The 12870-nt window shown below is 35.8% G+C and overlaps 1 protein-coding gene across 3 annotated transcripts in view; it reads right to left on the reverse strand.

The window, feature by feature from the left end:
- The window catches only part of TNFSF13B (TNF superfamily member 13b), a 52420-nt gene that overhangs the window by 20161 nt on the left and 19389 nt on the right, over window positions 1–12870 (reverse strand). For all 3 annotated transcript variants that reach the window (XM_082435289.1, XM_082435290.1, XM_082435288.1), the window contains one exon: window positions 5652–5708. In XM_082435289.1, coding sequence (XP_082291415.1) covers window positions 5652–5708 — 57 coding nt within the window. The remainder of the gene's footprint in view (window positions 1–5651; window positions 5709–12870) is intronic.

A 12870-nucleotide genomic window follows, 5' to 3' on the forward strand; every position in this document is an offset into this window, starting at 1 on the left:
TTACCATGTGACCCAGCAATCCCACTACTGGGCATATACCCAGAGAAAACCATAATTCAAAAAGACACATGCACCCCAATGTTCATTGCAGCACTATTTACAATAGCCAGGCCATGGAAGCAACCTAAATGCCCATCGACAGACGAATGGATAAAGAAGGTGTGGTACACATATACAATGGAATATTACTCAGCCATAAAAAGGAACGAAACTGGGTCATTTGTAGAGACGTGGATGGATCTAGAGACTGTCATACAGAGTGAAGTAAGTCAGAAAGAGAAAAACAAATATCGTATATTAACACATATATGTGGAACCTAGAAAAATGGTACAGATGAACCAGTTTGCAGGGCAGAAATTGAGACACAGATGTAGAGAACAAACGTATGGACATCAAGGGGGGATAGTGGCATGGGGGGTGGTAGTGGTGTGATGAATTGGGAGATTGGGATTGACATATATACACTAATATGTATAAAATGGATAACTAATAAGAACCTGTTGTATAAAAATAAAATAAAATAAAATTCAAAAATCAAAAAAAGAAAAAGAAAAGTCCCTTTGCTAAGGCAGCAATTAAGCTTGCAAGAACTTATAGAATCCATGTTTTTGGATATATGAAATCTAGTAAAAAACTTATAGAAACCAAGGGAGTGTTTAATGAAACAAGGCATAAATTTCAGTAAGAAAGTATTGTGGTATTTTTGCTTACTCATGTACCACCCTTCATTCTCCAGCTTAGTGGCAGCCATGGAGATGGTGGCCTGAGTTCCAGTTGGTGTCTTGCTGATGCCAGGAAGTGCAATACTCACTTTGTTCTCAAAACACTGTGACTCTGGATTTGGACTTGCCTGGACTTTCCCTCTAGATGGGAGCAGCTCTTCAGACTGATGTCAGTCAAAAGCTTTACAGAAATACACTACCTGTCGCCACCTGCAACAAGGAACGGTGGATAGGGCAGGCAGCAGACTGACAAAAAGCCTGAGAAGGATGAGGCTAAGGAGGAAGATACTTCAAGGAATAAGGGCTTTGAAGTGTTACCACATACACCAAGGAATCTGCAGTGGATTGTGCATGACCAGAGCAGGATGCATGTTCAGAAAACGCCTGAAAGAACCCTAAGCTAACATCTCTAGTTGATCTTTGCTCTTTGCTCAAGCAGGATGGGAAGTCTAAGGCACAGTTGCTGGTAGCCTAGCTAAATGTTGAAGGAGTGCCCCAGCCCAGAGATAATCTGCTCAGAAAAAGGGAGTTTGGTTTTTGTTGTTGTTGTTGGTTTTGGTTTTGGTTCCTGGCATTAAAGTAAATCTCTATCAGGATTAGGATTGGAGATAAAAGAATCTCCAACAGGATTACTGCAGAGATAACAGAAAAAAGATTTCAGTGACCACACAGAACAAGGAGTACAGTTTTTTTTTGAAAAAATATTTTGGAAAATTCAATAAACAAATGGACAACTGCAGCCTACAACAATCAACAACAGCAAACCCTGGGGATGGGATTTCCAGAGTTACCACACTGTAATATTCAAATTGTCCAACTTACAAAGAAAAATATAAAGCATACAAACAAACAGAAAATTATGGACCATTCACAGGGAAAAACATTGGCAGAAACCATTCCTGAGGAAGCCCAGATATTGGACTTACTAGACAAAGATATTATATATTTTAAATATGTTTAAAGAGCTAAAGGATACCATGGACAGAGAACTTAAGAAAACTGGGAGAAAAGTGTATGAACAAATAGACACTATCAGTTAAGAGATAAAAATTATTGTAAAAGGAACCAAACTCTTTCTTTAAAAAGAACTTGTGGAGCTAAAAATTAAAATAGCTGAAATAAAATTTTTACTGGAGAGGTTACACAGCAGACTTCACCAGGCAGAAGATGGAATCGGCAAACTTGAATATAGGACAATTGAAATTATCCAGTCTGAGTAGCAGAAATAAAAAGGAATAAAAGGAAGTGAAAAGAGCATAAAGGACCCATAGGACACTCTCAATCAGACTAATATATGCATTATAGAAGTCCCAGAAGGAGAAGAGAAAAAGGCAGAAAGAATATTTGAAAAAATAATGGCCAAACTCTTCCCAACTTTGTAGAAAGAATGAATCTACATATCCACAAAGCTGAATGAATTTCAAGGAGAATAAACTTAAAGAGATCCATACCAAGATGCATTATAACTAGCAGCTGAAAGACAAAGGCAAGCACAGAATTTCGAAAGTAGCAAGAGAAAAGCAATTCCTCAAGTACAAGGGATGCTCCATAAGATTAACAGCTGATTTCTTACTTGAAACTATGTCATCAAAAGGCAGTGGGATGACATATTTAAGGTTCTGAATGAGGAATTATGCCAGTAACATGGTAGAGTAGGGAGACTTACCCCTCATCCCTCCACAGAAATGCTGATTTAACAATAATATTGTTATCAAAATACCGTGAAGAGACATTCAGGATCCAGCTAAGAAATAGAAGCAGCCTAGAGGAGCACAGACTGAGAAGCAGTCATATTTATACAGGTAAGAAAAGCAATTTCAATTTACTCACATCAGTCCCTCCTCCAAACAGGCTTAGCTCCACCCCAAGAAGACTGCCTCAGCCCATGATTCTCGCATGGAGGGATGGTGAGGTTGGACTGTGTACAAGGCCTTATGGCTTCCCAGGGTGCCTTCTGAGGAACTGGTTTCTATCTTGCCTCATACTGAGCACTGAACAATCAAAAGATCTTGGTCCCTTGAGACAGTTAGAAACAAAAAAGGGGAGTGCATCCCCTTACAGTCAGCAATTTTTTTGTCATGATTGTGGAAAAGCAGAGAACTGATACTTTTCCTCAGGAGGGAAGGAAGGAGGCAAAGGGGCTTTGCTCCCAGCCTTAGAGTGACTAACACTGAGCACTGCTGACAGTGAAAGTGTATCCCAGTCAAAATCAGTCCAAGAAGATGGGGAGAAGTAGCTGCTTCTTCAAATACACAGACAACAAAGCAAATCTACAAGGAATATGAGGAATCGAGAAAACACAACACAAAGGAAGAAAAAAAATCTCCAGTAAACAACCTGAGAGAAATGGCTATAATGAGTTGTAAATCACTTTCAACTCTAGTAAATATAAAAGCTAAAAGACAAAAGTATTTTTTAAAAAAAGAATTATGACTACAATAATGTGTTAATACATACACAAGATAAGCAGATGTAAGTTGTCACATTAACAAGCTAAAGTGTAGGGGAGGGAGAAGTAACAGTGCAGTCCTGGGATAAGATCAAAGTTAAGTTGTTATTAGCTTAAAGTAGACTATTATCACTAGGTTGTTTTATGTAAACCCCATGGTTAGCAGAAATAAAAACCTGTAGTAGATACACAAAATGTAAAGAGAATCAAAGCATACCACTACAAAAAATAATCAAAGAACACAGAGAAAGACATTAAGAGAGGAAGAAAGGAACAAATGAACTGTGAAACAGCCAGAAAACAATTAACAAAAGGGAAATAATAAGTCTTCACTATCAATAATTAATTTAAATGTAAATGGATTAAATTCCCCAGTCAAAACGCATAGAGTGGTTGAATGGATTGGAAAGAACAAAATCCAACCATATGTTGCCTACAATAGACTCACTGTAGCTTTAAGGACACACATAGACTGAAAGTGAGGGGTTGGAAAACAATATGCCATTCAAATGGTAAACAAGAAAGAAGAAGTGGCTTTTCTTAAATCAGACAAATTAGACTTTAAGACAAAACCTGTCACATGAGACAAAGAGGGTCATTATGTAATGATAAATGGATCAATTCATCAAGGGAATATAACAAATATAAATATATATGCACTCAACAGTGGAGCTCCTAAATTTGTAAAACAAATATTAACAGATCTGAAGGAAGAAATAGACAGCAATACAACAACAATAGGATAATTCAGTACCCCATTTTCAACAATGGATAGATCACCCAAAAGAAAATCAGTAAGGATATAGCATACTTGAACAACCCTACAGACCAAACGAACTTAACAGATATATAGAGAACATTCTATCCTACTGTAGCAAAATATACATTCTTAAGTGCACAAGGAAAATTCTCTAAGATGGATGAAATGTTAGGACACAAAATAAGTCTTAACAAATTAAAGAAGACTGAAATCATATCAAGCATCTTTTCCGACTAAAATGGTATGAAACCAGAAATCAGTAACAGGAGAAAATTTGAAAAACTCACAAATATGTGGAAATTAAACAATACACTCCCGAACAACCAGGGAGTCAAAAAAGAAATCAAAAGGTAAATCAAAAAATATCTTAAGACAAATAAAAATGAAAACACAACATACCAAAACTTATAGGATGCAGTAAAGCAGTACTGCTGAAATGTCCACACACACTAACATTTACACGTTCAAGGTTTACTGGCATCACAATGCATCAGCCCAAATGGCAAAGCACCCAGATAGGCACCCAGATCTTCCAAGGAGGATCAATGTAGAGCAGCCACCACACCAGGAAGATCACAACACTCTGTGAAATTCAAGCTCACAATGGAGGAGCAGCTGCATTTTTTTTGCATGATTTACAGCATTTTTGGTTTTGGCCAAATGTGTAAAACAAACCTTTTCCAAGTTATATTTTTTAATTGGTCCTTAGGGTCTTCTTCTGGCTCTATCTTAATTCTTAGGGAACAATTTGCTACCTAATAAAAGTTGCAAATATATGACTTTGGAAAATGCAGAACAATAAATAATAAGAGAATTTCAAATATTTTAGTATTTGGGTTACATTTAGGATAATTAAAGTCACAAAGAAAAATACAGATGAAAGATAGCGTTCCCAGGAATCATTGCAAAGGCCAATCCAAATTCATTATCTTTCTTGTGTCTCCACTCCTGGCCCCCAGCTTAATTTCCTGACACTTCTGAACTCCCCCTTGTGGTTCACAACTCAAATATTCCCTTGCCCCCCGCCTGCTTTATTTTTCTCCATACCATTTAATTTTATCATTCTACATTTTACTCATTCATTTGTTTGCTTTTCTGTTTTCCCTTCATGAGAAGGTAAATTCCATAAAAATGAGGATCTATATATATGTTTCACTGCTGAGCCCCAATACCCACACAGTAACTGGAACATTGTATGTTTTTAACCCGTATATGTAAAATATAAAGCAATAATTTCACACTGGAGATTTATCACAAAAATGTTATACTTATTTGTACATATACTTATTGATAAATTAATATAAAATGTATGTTCAGTTTTATCTTCATCCTATTGTAATATTCTACAACCTAATATAACAGAGAATGAATATTTGTGAAGAGGATCTTGAGGCACCATAGAAGCCAAAATCATTTCTAAATAATAAACTACTGAATTTGATTTAGTACTGATTTTGTTTTATCATGTGCTACTTATTTAAAATTTGTACGTATTAGTATCCTTAAGGTAATTCTCTTTGTTAGGTTATTACATTAGCCTAAATATTTACTCCCCAATCATTTTAAATAAATGTATTGTTTTAAATCTGATTGTAAGAAATTTTGAGGCAGATAGGTGATTTGAGATGGAGTTTGAATACAATCTTTAGACTTGAAATGAACAGGTAATTGGACTGAATTGAATTCTAAGTGGAAACGTTCCTGGGAATATTTTATTACCTTTTCGTATGGTAGGCGTGTCACTGTCTGCAATCAATTGCAAGCAGTCTTGAGTGACTGAAAAGCAAAAATGTATCATTTTAGTTACTTGAATAGAAATAGTAAGGGAATAAAGATGACCAAGAATACAAAGCTGTAAACCCACTCTTCCAGTGACCGAGTCAGTTATACTTTCTATATTGCCTGTATGCTGTTCTTAAAATTACTTTAGGAAATGTGTCCACAGGTTCTTAATATAACTTGTACTTGAAATACAATATGTACTTGAAATTCAAGCTTTAGAAAAACTCTATATGCTGTTGAAATACAGTAAGTATATCATCTGAACAGTTTAGCTTAACTTATTCTAAAATGTTATGCCTGTATAGAAAGCAAGTTTAGCCACTGTCATTTGTTTTTCAATTCTCTCAAATACACAAGCCAAATCATCAGATTACTCTAAAATAATTTTTTGTTTTAAAAAATCTAACATTAAGTAATAACTCACTAGTACTGAAAATACCACTATTAACATTACTGAAAATAAAAATAATTGCTAAAATGCATTGAGCTAATATAAATCCAGGCAACTTCACAAAAATCCCAAGATTTACATACTGGAAACTACGTCATGGAAAGTGTAAACAACTTGTCCAGTCCCCAGGGATAGAAAGTGACAGGGCCAGAATTTAATCACGCCTGTTTCACTCTGGAGCTGAAGTCAGGCTTTTGGTAAAATGTTTTGGACTAGAAAGAGAAAGAGAGCTACAACGTCTTTTTAAGATAAAATGGAAGATTTCCCTGAGACTGTATCACCAGTAAAGCTTCTGGGAAGCATCAATTCACATCACACATCATATATAGAATATTACACAGAGCATTCCAAAGAGTACAGAACTACTCTATTAAATAAAGACAATGCCTTCAGGTAAAGGCAAAATAGGTACACTGCCTGTAGGAAAAGAAAACAAAGCAGTAAATATCTATGAAAAATATGGAACATGAACCTAAGTGTGCCTATTTTAAATTAAGAAAATATTAGTTTAGATAGTTTATTATATAGCAAGTATTTTATTCTGCATTGAAGTAATGCTTTAAAAACATGCTTCGCAACGTATACATTTTAGGAGCTTATTAACAGAGTGGAGAGTTCCTGCTGCAAGTCACTAATGGAAAACATGGAATAACAGATGTAATAATTATGTAATATTCTGAAGCTGTGCAAATGCATAGGCCTAAAAAGAATACTGTTACAGGCAGTGATCACATACAAAAATCTGTTAAGAAATTTCCCTTGGTATTTAAAGGTGGAACTATAATGTTAAAAACTGCAATTCCTTTATAACCACGAGACTTTTCTAACACATTTTTATGTTAATGTGATGGTTTGGATAGGAGCAGAACATTTTGGCCACTTTGTGGTTCTTTTATTGACCTGGAAAACAATGGCAGCGATATCTATGCCACAGGGAAATGTGACTCATTACTGCAGTTACTATGGCAGACCCTCTGCCACAGAAAACATGGAAAAGCATCGTAACAGGCAGAAACGCTGTGAATAAGGACAGCTTGAAAGAAAGGAACAACAGAACATCCAAAGCAGCCAAAGTCTGAAAAGCACAAGGTCTGGAGTCACCATATTAAACCTATTTTTCTAACAAACACTTCTTGAGGAATTACTACATACAAGGCACCATGATAAGTTTTGTGAGGGATGCAAGGGCCAATCAGAGCATGAAAAGCTCTAATCTTTCCTCCACAATGAAAAAGAAGAGGATCTTGATGAAAGTCAAAGTTCAATTTCCAAATTTTCCGTCTTCCCTTTGTCATGTGCATGCATATTGTAAAGATTAAGTGAGATAATACATCTGAAACATTTAGTACTGTACTTGGGACATAATAATTGTAAAGTCAATCTTGGCTATTATTAGTGGTATTGTTCTTAGTAGCATCGAACCAAATAAACTGGGAACATGAGGGAAGGACATTAGGAGAGCAAGAAGACCAAGTGAAGCTGATAAAGGGCCCAAGGAAATACTAGAAATACTATTTCTTTCTTTCTTTTTTTTTTTTTTTTTTTTTTGGCCACGTGAGGCACCTGGGATCTTAGTTCCCCAACCAGGTATCCAACACTTGCCCCCTGCACCCCTGCAGTGGAAACGTGGAGTCTTAACCTCTGGACCTCCAGGGAAGTCCCTAGAAATACTATTCCAAGTAGCCCTCTCCTTGACTGTTTCCACAGACTCCTGTAGGAGACGTACCTTTTCTATTTAGACAGAAAGGGGTTTACCTAATGAGTGCTGCCTGGAAACTACCAAACTGATATGAAAATATCTGAATTTTAATCTCCAAAGCCAACTAAAACTTGGCCACAACCTACATATTGAAAAACTATGGTCTATTCTATCACACAGTAGCAGAAATCTAACTTTTAGAAGAAAATACACTATGGAGAGAATTTTTTATTTCATGAAATTCTCTTCAGAAAAGAAAATGAGATATTAAAATGACAGTTCAAGAGTAGTGTTCGAATTATACTCACTAAAGCTAGTGCTATTCATTAGTTTTCCTTATTCCAGAGAAAGTCACTGGGCTTTTCAAGAAGACAAGTTCTTGGAAATAAGAACAGGACTTTCCATCCTGCCCTCATTAGATGCTGTTCAGGTCCCATCAACCCTATCAGTGCTACTTACCTCTTCAGCTTTCAATTCTTCCTTTTAAGGGAATTTGATATCTATTATCAACTTATCTCCAGTTCAGTCTTTTAGGACTCTCTTTCCAATTCAACATAGATCTGATTTTAGACTATAGATTATTGCTCACAAAAAGTTGGCCAAAAGAGAGCAGTACTGCTTTTGTATCTCCCAATAGCATAGATATCCAACCACAAGAGTTTTGAGAATGCATAGTCTAATATAAGAAACATAATATTGATAACAATTGTAGTATTAATTGACTATGTTTGGTTTTCAAATGTCTTTCACACATCTTTCCTGCTGCTACAATTGAGGGGAATTATACAAGAGTTTGAGAATGGTTTATCTTTTTAACTACGCAAGGCAGTAGCATACATTAAAACATTTCTGTGTCAATAGGGAGACACATATTTCTAAATATATATATATGTATGTATAATATTTCATATTATAATGATGTGAGAACCACAGATAATTAATCTTAAGTACATTTTTACAGCATAAGAAAATTTACTCATAATATTAAACCATGTGAAAAATATTTCTAAAAACAAAACATTTTATTGATGACAAAACTAGCTTACAAAAGAGAATTCCTAAAATAAGAACTTTTAGACAAAAGTCATTTGCTATTGCTCAATATTTGATATAATAAAATCCAACCAACTTCACAATTAGAATAGTGGTTGGACTGATTGAGATTGAAAGCCACCTTTTAAAGTGGCTTTTAATCAGGAAAAGAGATTTATAGGTTTATGGAATTGCTAATATCTGTTGTATTGCTTTCTGTGTTGGAACCAAACCTTTTCAAACTGGAATCCAGTTTATTATACATTATTTCAACAAAGCTAAATCTAATAGAAACTACCGTAAATAATGCAATTATTGCAGATTATGCGTGGTTCCCATGAAAAGCATCCCACAATGAGCTTTTCCCATTACTCGTGTCCTATCCATATGACCTACACCCACTAACTCCCATAGTTCTCACTCATCTCATTCAAGAAGCTTCGTCTAAGCTCTTCAGTCTGAATGAGGTGCCCTTCCTTCATCTTCTTTTATCTTTCTTCTTTTTTCTGTTGTCTTACTCATTACATTGTACATTTTTCTAGAATGAGGACTCTGAAGATGATGTCTGTCTTCATTTCTGTAGAGCTTTCATTCCGTATACGGAAGTCACGACAAATGTAGGAGTTGGAATTTTCTTGAGCTAGTTTTGAATAAATCATCAGTGGCTGGAAAAGTTTAATTAAGAGAAATCCCTTAAAGATCTAAATATTGACCTAATGCTGGGCATAGATTTATGAAGAAATCAAAGAAATCATGGTTTTAGGATAAACATTTCTACTGGAATGGGAAGACACAATTTTAGGGGTGGAAACTGGATTATAAAGTTTTATTTGATCAGGGATAAGCAGTTTGTGTAACTGGCAACATTTATTAAGTTACTTATTGGTAACTTACAAAAACAATGAATTGAGAGAGTCTTGAAAGAATTTCTAGGGAGCTAGGTTGAGAAGTCTGTATTTGACTTACTAGAAAATAGAAAAAATATTAGGAATTCTTAATCTTGAGAGGGGCTTGCCTGATACCTGTTGTGCTTGAGAAAGATCATACATGTGTCTATGTGTAGAACGAATTGCTGTACAGGAAGAATGAAAGCCAAGGTTCAGCTCTTGACTGGTAATAAATATAATATGTGGGTGATTTGGTCTAAAATGCAACTATATAAGTGGAGCACCCAAGACAAACTGTGAAAAAAATTTAAAAGTTTCTGACTAATGAGTATATGTGTTTGAAGGAGAATTAAAAACTAATAATAAAAGCAGGTTTTCAATTCTGGGGAATTCACAAAGATGGCAGCAGGCCTTGGGGAAGTAAGAAAGGGGTGCTGAATTTTTGGAGGGCTTGGAATGAAGTTGATAAAGTAGAAATAAATATAACTGATAGAAGTAAAGAAGTACATTTGAATTGAAGATTTTCTATGTGTATATGTGCACAGAAAGAGTCTTGACATGAACTGCAAGTTGCCATGTACCACTCATAATATAATCATGTTCTATGGCTAAAGTAAGGCAGGATATGTAAGATGGCAGCCCTCTGGTAGCCTCGTAAGAGTAAAGTAACAAAGACAAAAAAACCCCCAAAAATACCATCTTCATCTAATGTTGTTTAATTTTGCAAATGATCAAATATTTTAACTTAAAATTACCAATTTTATAGTTGTCATCATCTCCACAGGATGTTTTTTCTTTGGTCATGACTTCTTTGCATTATTTTAGGATATTTCACTTTATTAATGACGCATATTCGGAAGGCACTGGGTATCGCTAACTTACCAGTGAAGGACATTAGCTTCATAACACAACATGCAAACAGGTCTGAAGTCAAGGAAGGTAAAACCAAAAATAGAAATACACCTGAATATCTGGAGAAAGGTAGCAATAAATTGCACAGTTGGCTGTTACATTTTCAACTCCCACTTGGACATTCCCACCTGAACGCCATAGTGATACCTCAAGTTTCATCTGCCTCAAATCTATTTCTTGATCTTCTCCACACACACTCACGTCTCACTCCTTCTCTGTTTTCTCTCTTAGTGGATATATAACTGTCCTCTGAGTTGCCCAAACTAGAAACTTTATAAACATGCCTTATTCCTTCCTCCTCAATCTTGAAATTCAACTAATAACCAAGTTCTAATGGTTTGAACTTTTAACTTTCGTTCAATTAAGATTTCATCTCTCATTCATCCATTCAACAATTTTACTGAGCACTAAATTTGTGTCACATGTTGCACTCAGGGATACCAAAAAAAAGGAGATATAATTCCTACCCCCATGGAGCTTACAATCTAGTGGGAAGAACAGGCATGAATCAGTAGCACCAAAGCAGAATTAAAATTGCAACTGTAAGAGAGATACAGTGCCCAGACATCTGATCCAATGAGGAAGGCTTCTTTGAACAGTGGCAAGTTTGGCTGAAGGAGAGCTAGAGAGAGAGAGAGAGAGAGGGAAAGAGAGAGAGAGAGGGAGAGAGGGAGAGAGAGAGAGAGAGGGAGAGAGGGAAAGAGAGAGAGAGAGGAAGAGAAAGAGGGAGAAATGGTAAGATGGGGAGCATCATAGCCTAAATTCAGATCTTACCCTCACCATTCTTCACAATTACCTTAGCCTGCCTAGTTGTGCCTCTTCCATTTTCTACAATTCCTAGTCCATCACTTGTATTTTCTCCAGAATTATCTTCCTAAACCCAAATCCTATCTTGTCCTTTTCATGTTTATAATTCCTTCAAAGGGTCTCTTTGCACACAAAATCCAAGTCTACCTGCACAGCCTCATGACCCTCTTCTCCCACCCCCACTGTACTTAAACACGCCTTCTCAGAACAGGAGGTCGGCTTCATGTTTCCAGGACCTTGTATCCGCCATTCCCTACGGCTAAATATTCCTCACCTTTCCAATTGGTGAAACTTCATTCATGCTTCAGGGCTCAGGCCACATATCAAATCTTTCCCTGATCCTTCTAGCTAAATATTTGATGCCATTACACTTTGTACGCACATCTATTGAAATACATTTCACTATATGTACTAATTGTTTCTATAACTGCTTCCATCCCTAGACTGTGAGTCACTTCATATTAAGGGCCATCATTTACAAATTTGCAGTGTCTGATTTACAGCACATTAAAAAAAAAATCTGTGGAACAATTTAGAAAAGAAAGTAGATATCATACCAACATCTAACCTTTCCAAATAATTCTTAAAAACCTCATTCTTACATCCAAATTTATAATACATGTTAAATCAAATTAAATTAATGTTTTAGGGAAAATAGGTTCCATTAAAAAAAAAAAACCTATGTCCATGATGTCTGAACTCTGTAACTATAAATCTCTGGGTCCATGGTTTTATGGAAAACATTCTTCATAACGAATAATCTCAATAAGTTTTTGAAACGTCATCCACAGAACTGTAGCACGCTATAATATTTTTTAAAGTAAATGGTTGTGTGCTATTTCTCTAGAATTTCTTACTCTCTAGTTGCCAGAAGAAGCTCTAGGGTAGTAGATAGAAGAGAAAAAAGATGAGCTGAAGTGTAGCTTCACAGCTTGTGTCAGCAGATACCAGGAAGCAGTTATTTTCCATTTCTTTGTCTACCTGACACAGGACAGTCAGAGGAGAGGGATGGAGAGGAGAAGAGGAAAGCCTGAACTTCAATCAATCAACATTTGCAAAAATCCCCAAGGAGATGGCCGCTTACTATAATAAGGTCTCTTGTATTTTTTCTATTTCCTGTTTTATTACTGTTCCCATACCTTGGATATACTCTCCTCTTACCCACATCTATCAACCTTTAAAACCCAGCTCAGCTCTTCTCGACCATGGTCTAGATAATCTTTCAGTCTGTGATCTCCACTACTGACATTCTATGATTCCATAACTAGCCATCCTTCTCACTGGTAATAATATTAATAATAATTTAGGCTTCTCCAGGATCCAATAATTTTTCTCAAATCTGGTGCTTTATTTGAATGTTAAGCACAT

Source organism: Balaenoptera physalus, assembly GCF_965194825.1.
Source record: "Balaenoptera physalus genome assembly, chromosome: 18".
Taxonomy (NCBI): Eukaryota; Metazoa; Chordata; class Mammalia; order Artiodactyla; family Balaenopteridae; genus Balaenoptera; species Balaenoptera physalus.